This window comes from Zeugodacus cucurbitae, chromosome 3, assembly GCF_028554725.1.
Source record: "Zeugodacus cucurbitae isolate PBARC_wt_2022May chromosome 3, idZeuCucr1.2, whole genome shotgun sequence".
Taxonomy (NCBI): Eukaryota; Metazoa; Arthropoda; class Insecta; order Diptera; family Tephritidae; genus Zeugodacus; species Zeugodacus cucurbitae.
The window spans coordinates 37931959-37948657 of record NC_071668.1 but is presented as its reverse complement, the minus strand read 5'-3'; the positions used below and the strand labels follow the sequence as shown (position 1 = coordinate 37948657).

General features: G+C 37.1%; 1 protein-coding gene across 6 annotated transcripts in view; it reads right to left on the bottom strand.

Annotated features, from left to right (window-relative positions):
- Positions 1 to 2006: 2006 nt before the first annotated feature.
- LOC105220378 (probable nuclear hormone receptor HR38) overlaps positions 2007 to 16699 on the bottom strand; it is a 319583-nt gene continuing 304890 nt past the window's right edge. For 5 of the 6 annotated variants that reach the window (XM_054227790.1, XM_054227792.1, XM_054227791.1 and 2 more), the window contains one exon: positions 2007 to 2332. In XM_054227790.1, the coding sequence (XP_054083765.1) occupies positions 2076 to 2332 (257 nt within the window). In that variant the 3' untranslated portion in view covers positions 2007 to 2075. The remainder of the gene's footprint in view (positions 2333 to 16699) is intronic. The other variant, XM_054227795.1, reaches the window with a different exon arrangement.

Sequence of the window (16699 nt, the reverse complement as noted above, 5' to 3'; positions counted from 1 at the left end):
TCACCTGTTTTTGTCCATGGCGAACGCCCTTGGTGGTGTAAAGTTGTATCCAAAAGAGACTTGTGAAAAGTGGCTGTCCGAGTTCTCCGCAAATAAGGAGAGCTTATAGCAGGACTAAGTATAAAATTCAGTATGTCAACAATGTGTTTACATATTGCAAACAAGAACACTTTTTCACTTTCCGCACAAAATAAATTGCTTTTTACCTAAAGGAAATTAATACAAATGAATGCAAACACAAACCAAGAACAACAGAAAAAATTTATCATTCAATTCTGTAAGTGTGAAGAAACTCTTTGCATAACTCGTTTTCGTTAATTTCTTAGAATGTTTTTTCGTATATAAAATATCCAATATTGTAGTTTTAAAATGCGGTGTTTGCTGTAAATCACCACAGAGTGCATGATGAGGATGGACTTGTGTGATAACATGGGAAACCAGGTCGCTCTGCACCTGATCTAATCTTTCCAACGGTCTTCCTCTACTTCCACCGGCGGGTACTGTATCGAACACTTACAAAGTGTTTTCAACCATTCGGACAACATAACCTAACCGCGGAATATTTATTCGCTTAATTCGTACAGCTCATCGTTCCAAGGTCTGCGGTATTAGAACGAAATTATTAACTTCAAAGTCATAACTGACAAGCATAACTACGGACGTAGTGGCCATAGATGTCAATATCATCTGACATACGACAGAAGCTGTACACTCTTATAGAAAATTGTACCTTCTCTATATAGCTCTCTCTTTAGCCTTCCATGAGTTTGTTGACGGCAGTTCTTTGCTGCACAGAGGGCGTTGCCGTATCTTCGCTGCTACAAATTAGTGATCCGAGTCTTATTTTTTTCCTCGGAGCGTACGCACCGGAGACATGTCTTCCGTCTTTTACAACATAATCAATTTGAGAGATTTTCGATAAATTTTCTTATGCAGAAGTCTGCTACAACAGACAATCATATTTCGGGACCCAGCGAAGTCCATCATCCTCAAACCGTTTGGCGATGTATTGTGCCAATGTCTCGATTTCACAAGATCCCACCTTCTTCATTCTTCTTGCCCTTCTTGGATTACGCTGATGAGAAGTCGTGGGCTGCTTGAAACATGCGGAGAAGAATCGTTCCTGGCCACTCACAAGTGAATGGCAACCACAAACTTTACTCACTTGAGTAAGCTTATACACATAGCCGTAGTCTTTCTTCTATAGGATTTAGAAATACCATTGATGGTGAAGCGTAACTACAATCAGAAATACAAAGTTTAAAGAGGGTGTGTGTATGTATGTGATTGGCGTTGAACCGTTTAGCCGAATCGATGATAGCGCGTCACTCTTCTCTTTCTCTCGCAGTTCGGCCCCCAAGTGTAACCAGGTCGCTCTCCACCTGGTCCCTCCAACGGAGTGGAGGCCTTCTCCTTCCTTGGCTTCCTCCGGCGGGGACTGCATCGAACACTTTCAGAGCTGAAGTGTTTTCGTCCATTCGGACAACATGACCTAGCCAGCGTAGCCGTTCTCTTTTTATTCGCTGAACTATGTCAATGTCGTCGTATAACTCGTACAGCTCATCGTTCCATCGTCTGCGGTATTCGCCGTTGCCAATGTCCTGAGAACCATAATTCTTACGCAAAATTTTCCTCTAGAAAACTCCTAGTGTCGTTTCATCTGATGTTGACATCGTGCAAGCTTCTGCACCATAAAGCAGAACGGGAAGAATAAGCGACTTGTAGAGTTTGATTTTGATTCGTCGGAGGACTTTACTTTTCAATTGCCTACTCAGTCCAAAGTAGCACCTGTTGGCAAGAGTGATTCTGTGCTGGATTTCGAGGCTGACATTGTTAGTGTTGTTAATACTGGTTCCCAGGTTTGCGAAATTATCTACGACTTTGAAGTAATGACTGTCAACAGTGACGTATGAAGTAGGGAGGTGTATATTTACACCAAATATACCCTAACATTTTTATTTTAAAAGTGGTTGAGAAAATAAACTCACGTTTTTAAATTTTCACAGCTATAATTTTAATCTTATTCTGGCACATTTTTTACAGGTACAACATATATTTATAAGAGTAAGTTTTTTTTAAAAAGGCAAGCTAGCTACAAACATTTTGTCAATCGTTGATGGTATCGGAACTAGATCTTCAATTTTGAGATAAAAAATTCTTTGCAAACCTTGCATACTAAGTGATCTTAATTCTGGAAGTATTCCTAGCATGCGACTAAAATGATAAGATCTCCTCTGATACATTGGGTTTAAAATAGTAGAGTCCCTGAAACTTTCTATTATCTTCAATTGAATGTCTTCTATTTTCCGTGGTTCCTTCAGTCCATGACGCTCTGCAAAGAAAAAAAAAAAATATTATCAGAGTTATAATGTTTATTACAATCTCGCAACATGTTGCAAAGGATATAATAGTTTTGTTTAATATAATAGGAGGGTGGGGCCATGTGTAGAAGTTGACGTAACTGTGGAAAGTTCGTGTCTGTCATTCACTTGGGAGTGGCCAGGAACGATTCTTTTGCATGTAGCTCTAGCATGACTTCCGGCTTTAGGCCAAGTATCCTCTGGGTAGACTACAGTTTGGAGGAGAGATAATGTGGGAAGACGAACCGTGCTTATGCGGTTGTGCGTAGGGTTTGGGACCCACCACATAAAAAAAACCCAAAAAAAAGGAAACAACAGCCTTGGCTGAGAGACCCCAATTTTGATGACACCCACTGCAAACGTATAAAGGACTATGAATTAAGGGCATGCACCTAGAATGTCCGAACACTTAATTGGGAAGGTGCCTCTGCCCAGCTGGTTGATGTCCTCGTAAGAGTAAAGGCTGACATCACCGACATCCAAGAAATGCGATGGACGGGACAAGGACGGAAGAAGGTGGGTTCTTGTGACATCTATTACAGCGGCCATATAAAGGAGCGAAAATTCGGTGTTGGATTTGTGGTGGGAGAGAGACTTCGTCGCCGAGTACTGCAATTTACCCCGGTGAATGAACGTCTAGCCACAATCCGCATCAAAGCGAGATTCTTTAATATATCGCTAATTTGCGCCCAAGCCCCGACGGAAGAGAAGTACGATGTGACCAATGATACTTTCTATGAGCGCCTAGAATGCACCCATGAGCGCTGGTGGGTGGGTAAAGAAGTTGTCTTTGGCACAACGGTGGGGAAATCCATAATGAAACTGCGCCAAATGAGCTGAGGCTGATTGACTTCGCTGGGGCCCGAAATATGGTCGTCTGTACTAGATTCCAGCATAAGAAAATACATCAAGCTACTTGGTTGTCCCCCGATCGAATCACAGACAACCAGATCGAGCATGTTGTGATAGATGGACTATCTTGTAACAGCTAAGATACGCATTCACCTTTGTGCAGCAAAGTGCGTACGTCAACAAACTCAAGCAACCACGAAAAGCAGCAATCACAACCGACAGCCGAACGATTTCCTTCTCGTCTTGCACTCCTGCCCTTTGAGAGCACTCGGTATAAGAGAACTGTGGGACTGCATATCAAGCTCCTTACGTACGGCTGCATCCGAAACCATTGACTTTCGGAAAAGTAAAAAAACAGCTGGTATGATGAGCATTGTCGTCTCGCAATGGCGAGAAAACAGATTGCCTACCTACCTCGTGTTGCAATCGACCGCAACACGAGCGGGATGGGAAAGAGCTGAAGAGGGGTGCGAGACGCATTTGTAGACAAAAAAGGACAGAGACCGAAATGGGTGAGAAGAGCTTGACAAGCTGGCCGACAGGGGTAGTGCTCGAAAATTCTAACAAAAATCCGGCGATCAACAGAAGGTTTAAAGACCGGAGCACTCTCCTGCAGGAACTCTAGAGGTGATCTAGTTGTTGATGACCAGAGTACACTAAGTTTGTGGAGGGAACACTTCTCCGACCTGCTGAATGGCAGTGAAAGTACAACACCAGGAGATGGTGTACCCGATTTCCCAATCGATGAGGATAGAACAAATGTTCCATTACCCGACCATGAAGAAATTCGAGTAGCAATTACCCGCTTGAAGAACAACAAGGCGGCGACGGCCGATGGATTGCCGGCCGAACTATTCAAATACGGCGGCGAATAAGTGATAAGTTTCATGTATGAGCTTCTTTGCGAAGTATGGTCGGAAGAAAGCATGCCCGGCGATTGGAATCTAATTGTATAAGGTTCTATAGAGCGTACTATGTGAAAGACTAAAGCCCACCGTCAACAAACTGATTGGACCTTATCAGTGTGGCTTTACACATGGAAAATCAACAACTGACCAAATATTCACCATGCGCCAAATCTTGGTGAAGACCCGTGAAAAGAGGATCAACACACACCATCTCTTTGTCGATTTTAAAGCTGCTTTCGACAGTACGAAAAGGAGCTGCCTTTATGCCGCGATGTATAAGCTGACATTGAGCAACACCAAAAGCTCCCTCAGGATCGGGAAGGACCCCTCCGAGCCGTTCAATACCAAACGAGGTTTTGTATGACTTCTTTAACCTGATGGTGGACAAAAATAGTACGAGCTCCAGAGCTAAACAGAGAAGGTAAAATCTTCTATAAGAGTGTACAGGTGCTAGCTCACGCCGATGGTATTGATATCACTGCAAACAGCACCCGCGCCGTTAGTTCGAAACAAACAGTCAGCGCATTCGCGTCTTGTATCCCACGTCACTGTTGACAGTTATAGCTTTGAAGTTGTAGATAATTTCGTTGTGGACTCATTCAAGAAGAAGATTATAATATATTACATATCAAAATTATCAGGAAGTCGAAACGAGAAACTACCAAAGCTTTGTAAACCATCACTACCCTAAGGTTATTTTGTAAATAACTTAAAGTGCTTTGAGTAACAAAAACCGCCAGAATCATTAAATTTAACAGTAACATGTAAGGAAAAGCTAAGTTCGGGTGCAACCGAACATTTTATACTCTTGCAATTTATTGCAATATTTTTATTAAGATAACACATAATTTAACCCAAATATTCGGTATAAAGCCCAATAGTAAAACGAAAATCATCATACATGGTATATAAGGGCTGAGGTAATACCTGAACCGCTTTCACTCATTTTCATCATCAACATACACTTATATCTAAGTGGTTATTATCCGATTACAACTATTTTCATAGTGTGTTGTGGGCTGCGTAAGAGAACCGACTGGAGAAAGTTTGGTTTACTAGCTTTATTCGTTTGCGAGGTATATACAAAAAACCTATTTGTGGGCGGGTCCACGCCAAATTCCCCAAAAAAATTAAATCCAAATATGGCCCTTACTAGGGCGTTCCTTTGTATCAAATTTTACTTTTATAACTTTATTTAGGCTTATGTGTTTTCGACATTTTGTGGGCGTAGCAGTAGTCCAATTTTTCCAATTTTCAAAAGCAACTCTCTCACGGTCTCAAGGAACATGTGTGCCAAGTTTCGTCAAGATATCTCAATTTTTTCTCAAGTTATCCGTTGCACGGACGGACAGACGGACAGACAGACATTCGGATTTTGACTCATCTCGTCGCTCTGATCATTTTAATATATAACCCTATATCTAATACGTTTAGTTTTATGACTTACAAACAACCGTTAAGTGAACAAAACTATAATACTCTCTTAGCAACTTTTAACTTTTGTTGCGAGAGTATAAAAATGGTACAGAAACAAAAATGTCCGACAGCGAGTGAAAGATGTGTAATACAACAACAAATACTACATATTTGATAATCTCATTGGCTATATGTAAACGGTTTGATTTTTAGGCGAGCTTAGAACGAGATTATTTTCATATGTAAACGTAATTTTAGGTGAATTTTTCAATATAGTGGACAGATTCTTACTTTACTTCATAGCCGGAAATTTTCAAAATTATTGATATATATTTTTGCAAATCTGTATTAAGCGCATTTCAATATAAAGTGTTAAACTTTGTATTTTTTATTAATTTTATATTGATAAATAAGTAAATTACAAAGTTGTTATGATATGTAACATTTAAATTTATGGACATCGAACAATTACATTCTTGTCTTCACTAAATGCAACAGAGTTATCATCGTGATCATCATATTGGTAACAGGCGTCAACTGTTGTATAAAGTAGTTAATTATACAGATAACATCCGTCAACACGATTTTTGGGTCTGACATATACATGTTCAATTTCAATTTCTCCTATGACATAAATAAGGAAACATTTTTTTCCGGTTAAAGTTTGCTTTCGTAAAAACAAGAGCACTTTTTCGATTTTTAAGCAGAAATTACTGATTTTTCTATTTTTTCTACAATTTCACTATAGATTATTTTAATTACTGACTTTTAGGTTAAAATAGGCTTCATAGGCTTCACAATGTTTCAAATTTGTTGATAAATCAAATTTTTTAATTCTAACTTTAATAAATTCACCGCAAATAAAACAGAATGAATCAACATTATTTTTACACTGACTTGATGCAATTTTTATACTCTCGCAACAAAAGTTGCTAAGAGAGTATTATAGTTTTGTCCACATAACGGTTGTTTGTAAGTCCTAAAACTAAACGAGTTAGATATAGAGTTATATATACCAAAGTGATCAGGGTGACGAGTAAAGTTCAAATCCGGATGTCTGTCTGTCCGTCCGTCCGTGCAAACTGTAACTTAGTAAAAATTGAGATATCTTAATGAAACTTGGAACACGTGTTCCTTGGCACCATAAGAAGGTTAAGTTCGAAGATGGGCGGAATCGGACCACTGCCACGCCACAAAATGGCGATAACCAAAAACACATAAAGAGCTATAACTAAGCCATAAATAAAGTTATGAAAATAAAATTTGGAACATAGGCTCGCATTATGGAGGGGCACATTTGAATGTATTTTTTTTGGAAAAGTGGGCGTGACCCCGCCTCCAAATAGTTTTTTTTGTATATATCTTGCAAACCAATAAAGCTATATAAACCAAACTTTCTGCAGTCATTTATTTTAGCCGTTTCTTTTTACAGTCCAAAAATGAAAGAAATCGGATAATAACCACGCCCAGCTCCCAGCGCCCAAAACTATAATACTCTCTTAACAACTTTTAACTTTTGTTGCGAGAGTATAAAAATGGTACATAAACAAAAATGTCCGACTGCGAGTGAAAGATGTGTAATACAACAACAAATACTACATATTTGATAATCTCATTGGCTATATGTAAACGGTTTGATTTTTAGGCGAGCTTAGAACGAGATTATTTTCATATGTAAACGTAATTTTAGGTGAATTTTTCAATATAGTGGACAGATTCTTACTTTACTTTATAGCCGGAAATTTTCAAAATTATTGATATATATTTTTGCAAATCTGTATTAAGCGCATTTCAATATAAAGTGTTAAACTTTGTATTTTTTATTAATTTTATATTGATAAATAAGTAAATTACAAAGTTGTTATGATATGTAACATTTAAATTTATGGACATCGAACAATTACATTCTTGTCTTCACTAAATGCAACAGAGTTATCATCGTGATCATCATATTGGTAACAGGCGTCAACTGTTGTATAAAGTAGTTAATTATACAGATAACACCCGTCAACACGATTTTTGGGTCTGACATATACATGTTCAATTTCAATTTCTCCTATGACATAAATAAGGAAACATTTTTTTCCGGTTAAAGTTTGCTTTCGTAAAAACAAGAGCACTTTTTCGATTTTTAAGCAGAAATTACTGATTTTTCTATTTTTTCTACAATTTCACTATAGATTATTTTAATTACTGACTTTTAGGTTAAAATAGGCTTCATAGGCTTCACAATGTTTCAAATTTGTTGATAAATCAAATTTTTTAATTCTAACTTTAATAAATTCACCGCAAATAAAACAGAATGAATCAACATTATTTTTACACTGACTTGATGCAATTTTTATACTCTCGCAACAAAAGTTGCTAAGAGAGTATTATAGTTTTGTCCACATAACGGTTGTTTGTAAGTCCTAAAACTAAACGAGTTAGATATAGAGTTATATATACCAAAGTGATCAGGGTGACGAGTAAAGTTCAAATCGGGATGTCTGTCTGTCCGTCCGTCCGTGCAAACTGTAACTTAGTAAAAATTGAGATATCTTAATGAAACTTGGAACACGTGTTCCTTGGCACCATAAGAAGGTTAAGTTCGAAGATGGGCGGAATCGGACCACTGCCACGCCACAAAATGGCGATAACCAAAAACACATTAAGAGCTATAACTAAGCCATAAATAAAGTTATGAAAATAAAATTTGGAACATAGGCTCGCATTATGGAGGGGCACATTTGAATGTTTTTTTTTTTTGGAAAAGTGGGCGTGACCCCGCCTCCAAATAGGTTTTTTTGTATATATCTTGCAAACCAATAAAGCTATATAAACCAAACTTTCTGCAGTCATTTATTTTAGCCGTTTCTTTTTACAGTCCAAAAATGAAAGAAATCGGATAATAACCACGCCCAGCTCCCATACAAAGGTTAGGTTGAAAATAACTAAAAGTGCGTTAACTCACTAACGAGAAACGTCAGAAACATCAAATTTTACATAAGAAATGGTAGAAGGAAGCTGCACTGAGATTTTTAAAAAAAATGGAAAATGGGCGTGGCAACGCCCACTTATGGGTCAAAAACCATATCTCAAGAACTACTCGACAGATTTCAATGAAATTCGGTATATATAATTTTCTGGAAACCCTGATGACACTGGTGGAATATGGGCGAAAGCGGTTCACAACTACGCCTACTTCCCACATAACTCCATTTTGAATCCTTCTGATTCGTTCACTTCATAATGTATACATAAGGAACCGATAAAGATAACGAAATAAAACTTTACACAGTTACTGTATTTGAGCTGTGACATCACTTGTGGAAAAATTGTCAAAATCGAACCATGACTTTTCAAGGCCCCTGATATCAAACATGAAGAACTCAGTGCCTAAGGGTAATTTTTCACCGAAAATATAGGTAAATCTCTAAATAAATTGCGAGAGTATAAAATGTTCGGTTGCACCCGAAATTAGCCTTTCCTTGCTTATTTAACTGAGTAATACACTAATATTGTTGTTACAGCTATAATAAACAGGTTAACATTCACTACTGTGCCTCTTACAAGTAATAATACTGTTTACTTTCGGGTTAATTAAAGTGCTGCCATCTTTGATTTATGAAATAAATTTAAATATACCTTTCGATATAGATCAGCCCAAAGCAAACTTAAAGAACTAAAGATTAATATTCAGAAATCAAGCATGAGAACAGAAATCTCAAAAAATATATTTTTTTTTGACCGGTGTAATTAATTTAAAGCTTTCTTAACAGATAGATAAACTTCAAGTTGATTCCGCAAACAACTACATGCCTTATTATTAATTGATGGTCATTTCGAGAGCAACACGCATGAGATATTGTAAACGCTTTAATCATCGGCATACTCGGGATCAAGCATCGGCTCATTTGTACTTTCTCTTCTTCCACTGCAAAGTCGAGGTTGACTTCTATCAACCAATATTGTTCGTTCACTCATCCAATATACATATTCATATATTGTTGCTTTATGCACGCTAATCCTATAGTCTGTAAGTGACCATAATTCTTCTGCAAAACCTTTCTTTCGAAAACTCCCAGATTTTGACGCCTCTGCATCATATAGCAGGACGGAAATGTTGAGGGACTTGTAGAGTTTGGGTTTTGTTCGTCGAGAGAGGACCTTACTTTTCAAATGCCTACTCAGTCCAAAGTAGCACCTGTTGGCAAGAGAGAATCTGCGTCGGATTTCTAAGCTGACATTCGCTTTCTTATCTTATCGTCTGGAGAAAGCAGAAGTAACGGCGCGGGTGTTGTTTCCAATTATATCGATATATTCCGCATACAACAGCAGCTGTATACCCTTATAGAAGATTGTATTTTCTCTATTTAACTCTGCGGCTAATATTATGTTCTATAGCATCAGGTTAAAGAAATTACACGATAGTGAGTCACACTGTCTGAAACCAAGTTTTGTATCGAACGGCTCGGTGAGGTTCTTCCCGATACTAACGGAGCTTTTGATGCCGCTCAACGTCAGCTTACACGACCGTATTAATTTCTAGGGATTCCAAATTCAGACATAGCAGGGGCGACTCATTTGAGTGCTGTCAAAAGCAGATTTAAAATAAACAAAGAGATGGTGTGTGTCGATCCTCTTTTCACGGATCTTTTCCAAGATTTGGCGCATGGAGAAGATCAGTTGTAGACTTTCCATGTCTAAAGCCACACTGATAAGGTCCAATAAGTTTGTTGACGGTGAGCTTTAGTCTTTAACACAGTACGCTCGATAGAACCTTATAAGCGATGTTGAGGTAATTGGCACAGATTGTGGGGTTTTCCTTTTGTAGGTAGAGCACATTTAGGTTCCAATCGTCGGCCATACTTTGGTCCGACCATATTCTGCGAAGAAGCTGATGTATTCACCTTATCAGTTCTTCACTGCTATATTTGAATAGCTTGGCCGGAAATCCATGTTCATAGTTGGACAAATAGAACCTTTGTCATCGTTTGGGGGATCGGGTTCGCCATATCTTGGTGTTGGACTTTCACTGCTATTCAGCAAGTTAGAGAAGTGTCCTTCAATAAACCCAGTCACTTGCACGCGTTAAGGAATATAATATCTCTTATCATAATCAATTACCAAAATCAATCAACACATACAGCTGTACACAAACAGTATGCATCGAGACATGTATGTACATACATATCTGTATGGGCCGAATATATGTATAAATACACACAACAGAACAACATCAATGTTCTGTCAATAGTTATATATACAATCAGCCCTATTCTGTGCACTTGACAAAATAAAAAAAAAATTGAAATTTTTTTCAAATTTTTATCAAGTAAGAAATTTTTGGGTATTCTGTGACAATTTTGATAAAATAAAAAAAGACTGAAGCGTCCCGGACCTGATGCAAAGTATTTGGTTTGGTTTTACAACCCCATTTACTCTATATAGATGATAAGGTTATACCGCCTTTACTCGGCCGCCAGAGCCTCGTTAGCCTCACTAACCAAACAGGGAGCGTCACGCGTAAATGAGGTTAATTGATAATCGGATGGCAGAGGCTATTCTCTTTTCCATCCCATTTCCCCCCTAATCTTTTGCTCCCCCGCAAAGCCATAGAATACTATATAATATAATAATATATACATATGTACATATGTCCTTTATAATATATTTAAAACTATTTGGAATGCAATTTTGATTTAGTTGGTAGTTATGTTTAGCTTTAGAAAAGTATAAAAGTAGAAAGAAAAGAAAAAAAAAGGGGACTTCGAAATCTTTGTTCATTATTGGCAAAAATTTGCTAAGCTGTAATCGTATGTAATACAGAGAAAACAATGTCCTCAAAGTTACCCTCATTATCTTAATTTTTTTATATAAAAAAGGGAAAAATAAACTTCTTAATATAAAAACGGCTCAATACCGCGAGCAATCAACATCTTAATATTTTTCCTCTTTGTATAGAAATAACGACAAAAGTAAAATATCTCCAATGCAACAAATTCACTTTCACACCTATCCACAACTAGATATTTTATTTGTCAAGAGCATTTTACTTTTTAACAATTTATAAAGAAAAAAGCTTTTTATTTTAGACACAGAATACGAAATGCTTGATAAATTTCAATTTTTTACAAATTAGAAATTTGTTGAATTTGTAAAGTGCACAGAATAGGGCTGAATATATAGTTATAAGAAAACCAATTGCAGTTTTGTCTTATTATTCCTTCCTTAAAGAATGAATACCATTACTCAATAATTAATAATAAATAACAATTATTATTTAATTTAAGTTGAGGCTCAACTGGAATCGCAAATTAACTTGCTTTCCAAAAAACTCAACTCATAGGAATCAAAACAAAATCAACGGTCTTGAAGAAAAACATAGCAAGTCACTGCAGTCCACGAAACAAAGGAAGCATACTTTGCAAACACAGCAGGTTCCTGAAAAACTGGAGTATATCAAGAACTTCCCCAAAGAAAAAAGAGCTCAAATTCACGGCAGCCGAAGACAACCAGAAGCAGTTACGATGAGTTCAGAAATGGCACAAAACTCCTGGAGATCACAAGTATGGACATTTATGTATGGAATAAATATATAATAAAAGAATTCACCAACCACCCTAGATACTACAGTGCGCTTGGAATAGTACGCTCAAGAATAACGGGCGCAGCAACTCATATTTTAACAAATCACAACATGAATATGAATTTTTATTCAATCATATATAAAATTGGATTACAGTTTTGCTGTACAACGTCCTATATACGTTTTACTGGACGAAATGAATATAATCCGGCAAGGCTGAAAAACTCTAGCCGAATTCCACAGTGCTCACTCAATTTGGCATTATCAAAGATTGCGATTCCGAAAATCTAACCAATTATTCAATAAAGCACTATGAGAATCAGGAAGCAAAAAGGACCTTCATCCTAGGGTTGAATAGTAAATATACAAGTGGGACATTAAATAGTCCTAAGGTTTTGGAAACATCATACACGATAGCTAGTACTATTTACCACGATAATGTTAATTGCCAATTCGAGGTACATACTAACCTCACAAGATGGAAAGAGCAGCAAATATTCTTTCAACCCGATGATTACAGAAAATATAATCAAGTGCAAGGAAATGTCCAGGAACAACCAACCAATAGGTATGCATAACGCCCTGAACTCATGGAATTGGGCAGTTCGCAGCAGTACCGGAGGCCAACATTCAACAATATCCATTTCCAAAACGGGTAGGATCATCTCATCACAAAACTTCCACCAACAAAAAATGAAACGCATAACTATGAAAGTCCAAATAATATGTACGTTTAAAAGATATAGGATATATAGTTAACAAAATGTTACTATGTCATAAAACCAAAAAAATTTTCAAACTAGATAGGAAGATTTGGAATTTTTCTAATTATGTAGAACAAGCCGAAATGGGCTGTACCTTTTTAATTGAAGAACATAGTGTCAAATGGTAAGGTGAAACAGCTTTTTTTTTTGTTACAATATAATGAGAGAAACGAAGTGGTTACGCAAACTATGTTTCCCAGTCGAATTAGACACACACTACATTTTAAAAACACACCAGATTTGGTAATTAAATTAAACCAAATGTGACTAACGCGATGAAAATTGATGAATAAAAGAGATTATCACCTCAAACGCAAATATTCTACTCGAGGTGAATTCTAAATGGAATTGTTTGTTGCACTTTGGTATTGTTTGGCTCTTGACGTCTGTATCTCATGCCTTTGTTTGATTTATGAAATCCTTTTATCGCCTCCATAGGCACTCCTTTAAAATTGCTCCTTGATAGTAAAATTTTAAATTTTGTATTATGCCCTGGTCGAAAAGTTCGATTTATGGAAGGAAATTTGTATGAAATTTGACTTCTATTACCAATTTATAGGTTCGAGTTATGGAGAACTTCGACTTACAGAAATTCAAGTTAAGGAAGGAAATTTGTATGAAATTTGATTTCTAAACGCTATTGCCAATTCAAAAGTTCGAGTTATGGCGGTCTTCGACTTATAAAGTTCGAGTTATGAAAGTTCCACAGTATTTTAAATTTTTTCTTTTTCGGAGAAAACTTAATTTTTTTGAAATAAATTTTATATACTTTCAAATAACTAACAAAAGGCACTTTTGGATTCAAGTAAATATCTCAATTACTTCAAGAAGAAGTAACTTCAAAGTAAAAATATTTCCATGTACAATTTTTTTTTTGTTCACTGTATGTACATATATAAAAATCAATTGCACAAAACGGCTGAACCGATTTTGAAGGTTGTCAAAAGGCACTTTTGGATTCAAGTCAATATCTCAATTACTTCAAGAAGAAGTAACTTCAAAGTAAAAATATTTCCATGTACAATTTTTTTTTGTTCACTGTATGTACATATATAAAAATCAATTGCACAAAACGGCTGAACCGATTTTGAAGGTTGTCGTCATGATTTCTTTGTTAAGACTTTTTTTGAAGCTATATTGAACAAAGATAATAATCGTCGCTTGGGTGGCGTAATTATACTGTTAGAAGGCGATTTTTGACAAACACTTCCTATTATTTCGAAATCAAAAAAAAGCGACGGATGAATTGAGTAATATGTCCCATGGATTGATATCAATTCCAGCTGCCATTTGTCAATTCATTTCAATAAAACATAAACTCATTGCGAATGTTTATCCGAACATCAGCAAAAATTATCGTAACTACGATAGTTTGAGTGCACCCGCAAATTTAGCTGCTAAAAATACCGAAATACTTTAGCTGAACGATTTAAAGTCAAATACCGGTGTGTTTATCCAGTGGAATTTCTGAATTCTTTGGATTTGCCTGGCATACCGCCGCATCATTTGCGTCTAAAACAGTGGTCGGCACTGCTTGGCTCAATTGTGCCGACTTCACATCACACGTACGATTACGCTCTATTATTCAGTCGTTGCCGAACCAGCATCGAATGAACATCGCGCATGGTTGTGCCACTTTGCATAAGTGCCCTGCGCGAAATGCCTTTGTGTGATGAATGTTGTTTAATGTTATGTATACATTTCAGGTTCTAAGATGTTTAAAGACAGTAAAGTTAAGGCTTTTACGATCTAATATATTTGCTTTAATAATAAAATAACTAAAATGAAGAAATGATCACAAGAATGCATGTTTTATGAAAAAATAAAACATTGTCAAAATGGAAGGTTCCAGAGTTCTCACTGGATATCCTTCCTTTCGTGCTCAAGAGGAATTGTGGCTGTGTAGGTGAAGTCACAATTCCTCTCGTGCCGACCACTAGTCTAAAAGTTGGATCTGTCATTATTATGCTTCGCAATCTTCATTCGACAAAACTGTGTAATTTAACCCTAGTTATTGTGATTATCTGTCCAATAATGTGGTAGTTGCAAGAATTTTAAAAGGGACTTGTAAGTGGGAGAATGCTTGATTCCACGAATTCCATTGAATTACAGCTATTTGGCATTTCAGTTCAAACGTATTCAGTTTCCAGTGAAACGATGAGAATCAAACAAAGACAGTCGGTTGAAGTGTGTTGCATAAATGGAAATGCCACATTTTTGACACGGCTATATGTACGTGAAATGTTCACGTTCACGGGTTGGAAAATTATCTTCTTTGTGCATTTACAACAGAAAATAAAAAATGTTACATATCAAGTTGCGTTACATGGAAAAAATGAAGAACAAGTATGGTAGGGCTAAGTTCGGGTGTAACCGAACATTTTATAGTCTCGCAATTAATTTATTTGATTTTATTAATAGTATAACATACAATTTGACTTTCCGATGTCTGTTCTGTACCGATATCATCATTATTGTTTACTTTATATATTGTAAAGTAAACGATTCAGATCTTAGGCTTAGGCGAGCTTGTGAAGCTACCTACATACATATTGTAATGGATTTCCAAAATCTGTCGTTAACTCTAAAACTCTACCCTGAGTTCGATCACTGGATTGTCAAATAAAAGTCCCACTTTAATGGCTATACACTAAACTTTATTTCTAATTCCTCTAACTTATACCTTGTTTACACTTTACTCGACAACTCTCTCCTTAGAATTGTCCTGACTCGACAACTCTCTTATTAGTACTGTGTCTTGCTGCCAGCCCGGCAGCCCTTATATAGTCGATTGCTAGCATGGTATCGTAACTCGAACATTCTGGCAACTACGAATATCGATGTATAGATAGATCTGGCAAGTTATCGATTTCGATTTTAAACTCTAGTTTGTTCTGGTGCCATTTTCGTTACGATATGTATTATATATTCGTAACATATCATTTGGAAACGAGGAATATATTATGAACCGAATTTCATTGAAATTGGTCATGTAGTTTCGGAGATATGGTTTTTGACCCATAAGTGGGAGGAACCACGCCCATTTATCTTCTTTATAATGAAATGTAAGGTTTTTATTGCCATTTTTAGTAGTTTTTAACGAAATCTTTGTATGGGAGGTGAGCGTGGTTATAATCCGATTTCCTTCATTTTTGGGCTATATGAAGAAATGCCTGAAAAAAATGACTCCTGAAAATTTCGTTGATGTGGCTTCAGTAGTTTACGAGATATGTACAAAAAACTTAGTAGGGTTCGGGGCCACGCTCACATTCCAAAAAAAATTACATCCAAATAAGCCCCTTCCTAGACCGGCAAAAATCCCCCGCTGAACCCTCCGCGAGGGTGCCGGCTGGTAATAGTTACCACAGTGCCGCAACTGAGTTGTGGGGTATCTAGCTAAGGTACGAGTCCATTATTGAGTGTTTGTTGCTCTTCAATAGCACAGCATTCGGTGATGTAGTCGTATCATGGTTGGGGTAAAATCAAGGGCTGGATCAAGGTGTCATGCGACCCGTGCCGAGGATCAACCTGGCTGGGGCCCCTTAAATAGCCCAGTCTTGAACGAAGCTTACGGATACCTGGCGCCCTCCGTAATAAGAAAGCCTTGCTTGAGTAGCGGGGGCTATGCGCAAGTAGACATAGATTCCCCTACACTCGTGGGTCCAAATATGAGCACAACAAAAGAAATAAAGGAAAAACCAAGGGAGTCCGGTTCTCCCTCAACAAAGCCGGTAGGAACTGATTGTTCCGAAAAAAGAGCAGCGTATGCAACGAGCTGTAGAACAATTAGCACGAAGACAGTGGCTAAGCCTGGTCTCCAGTGCTGGA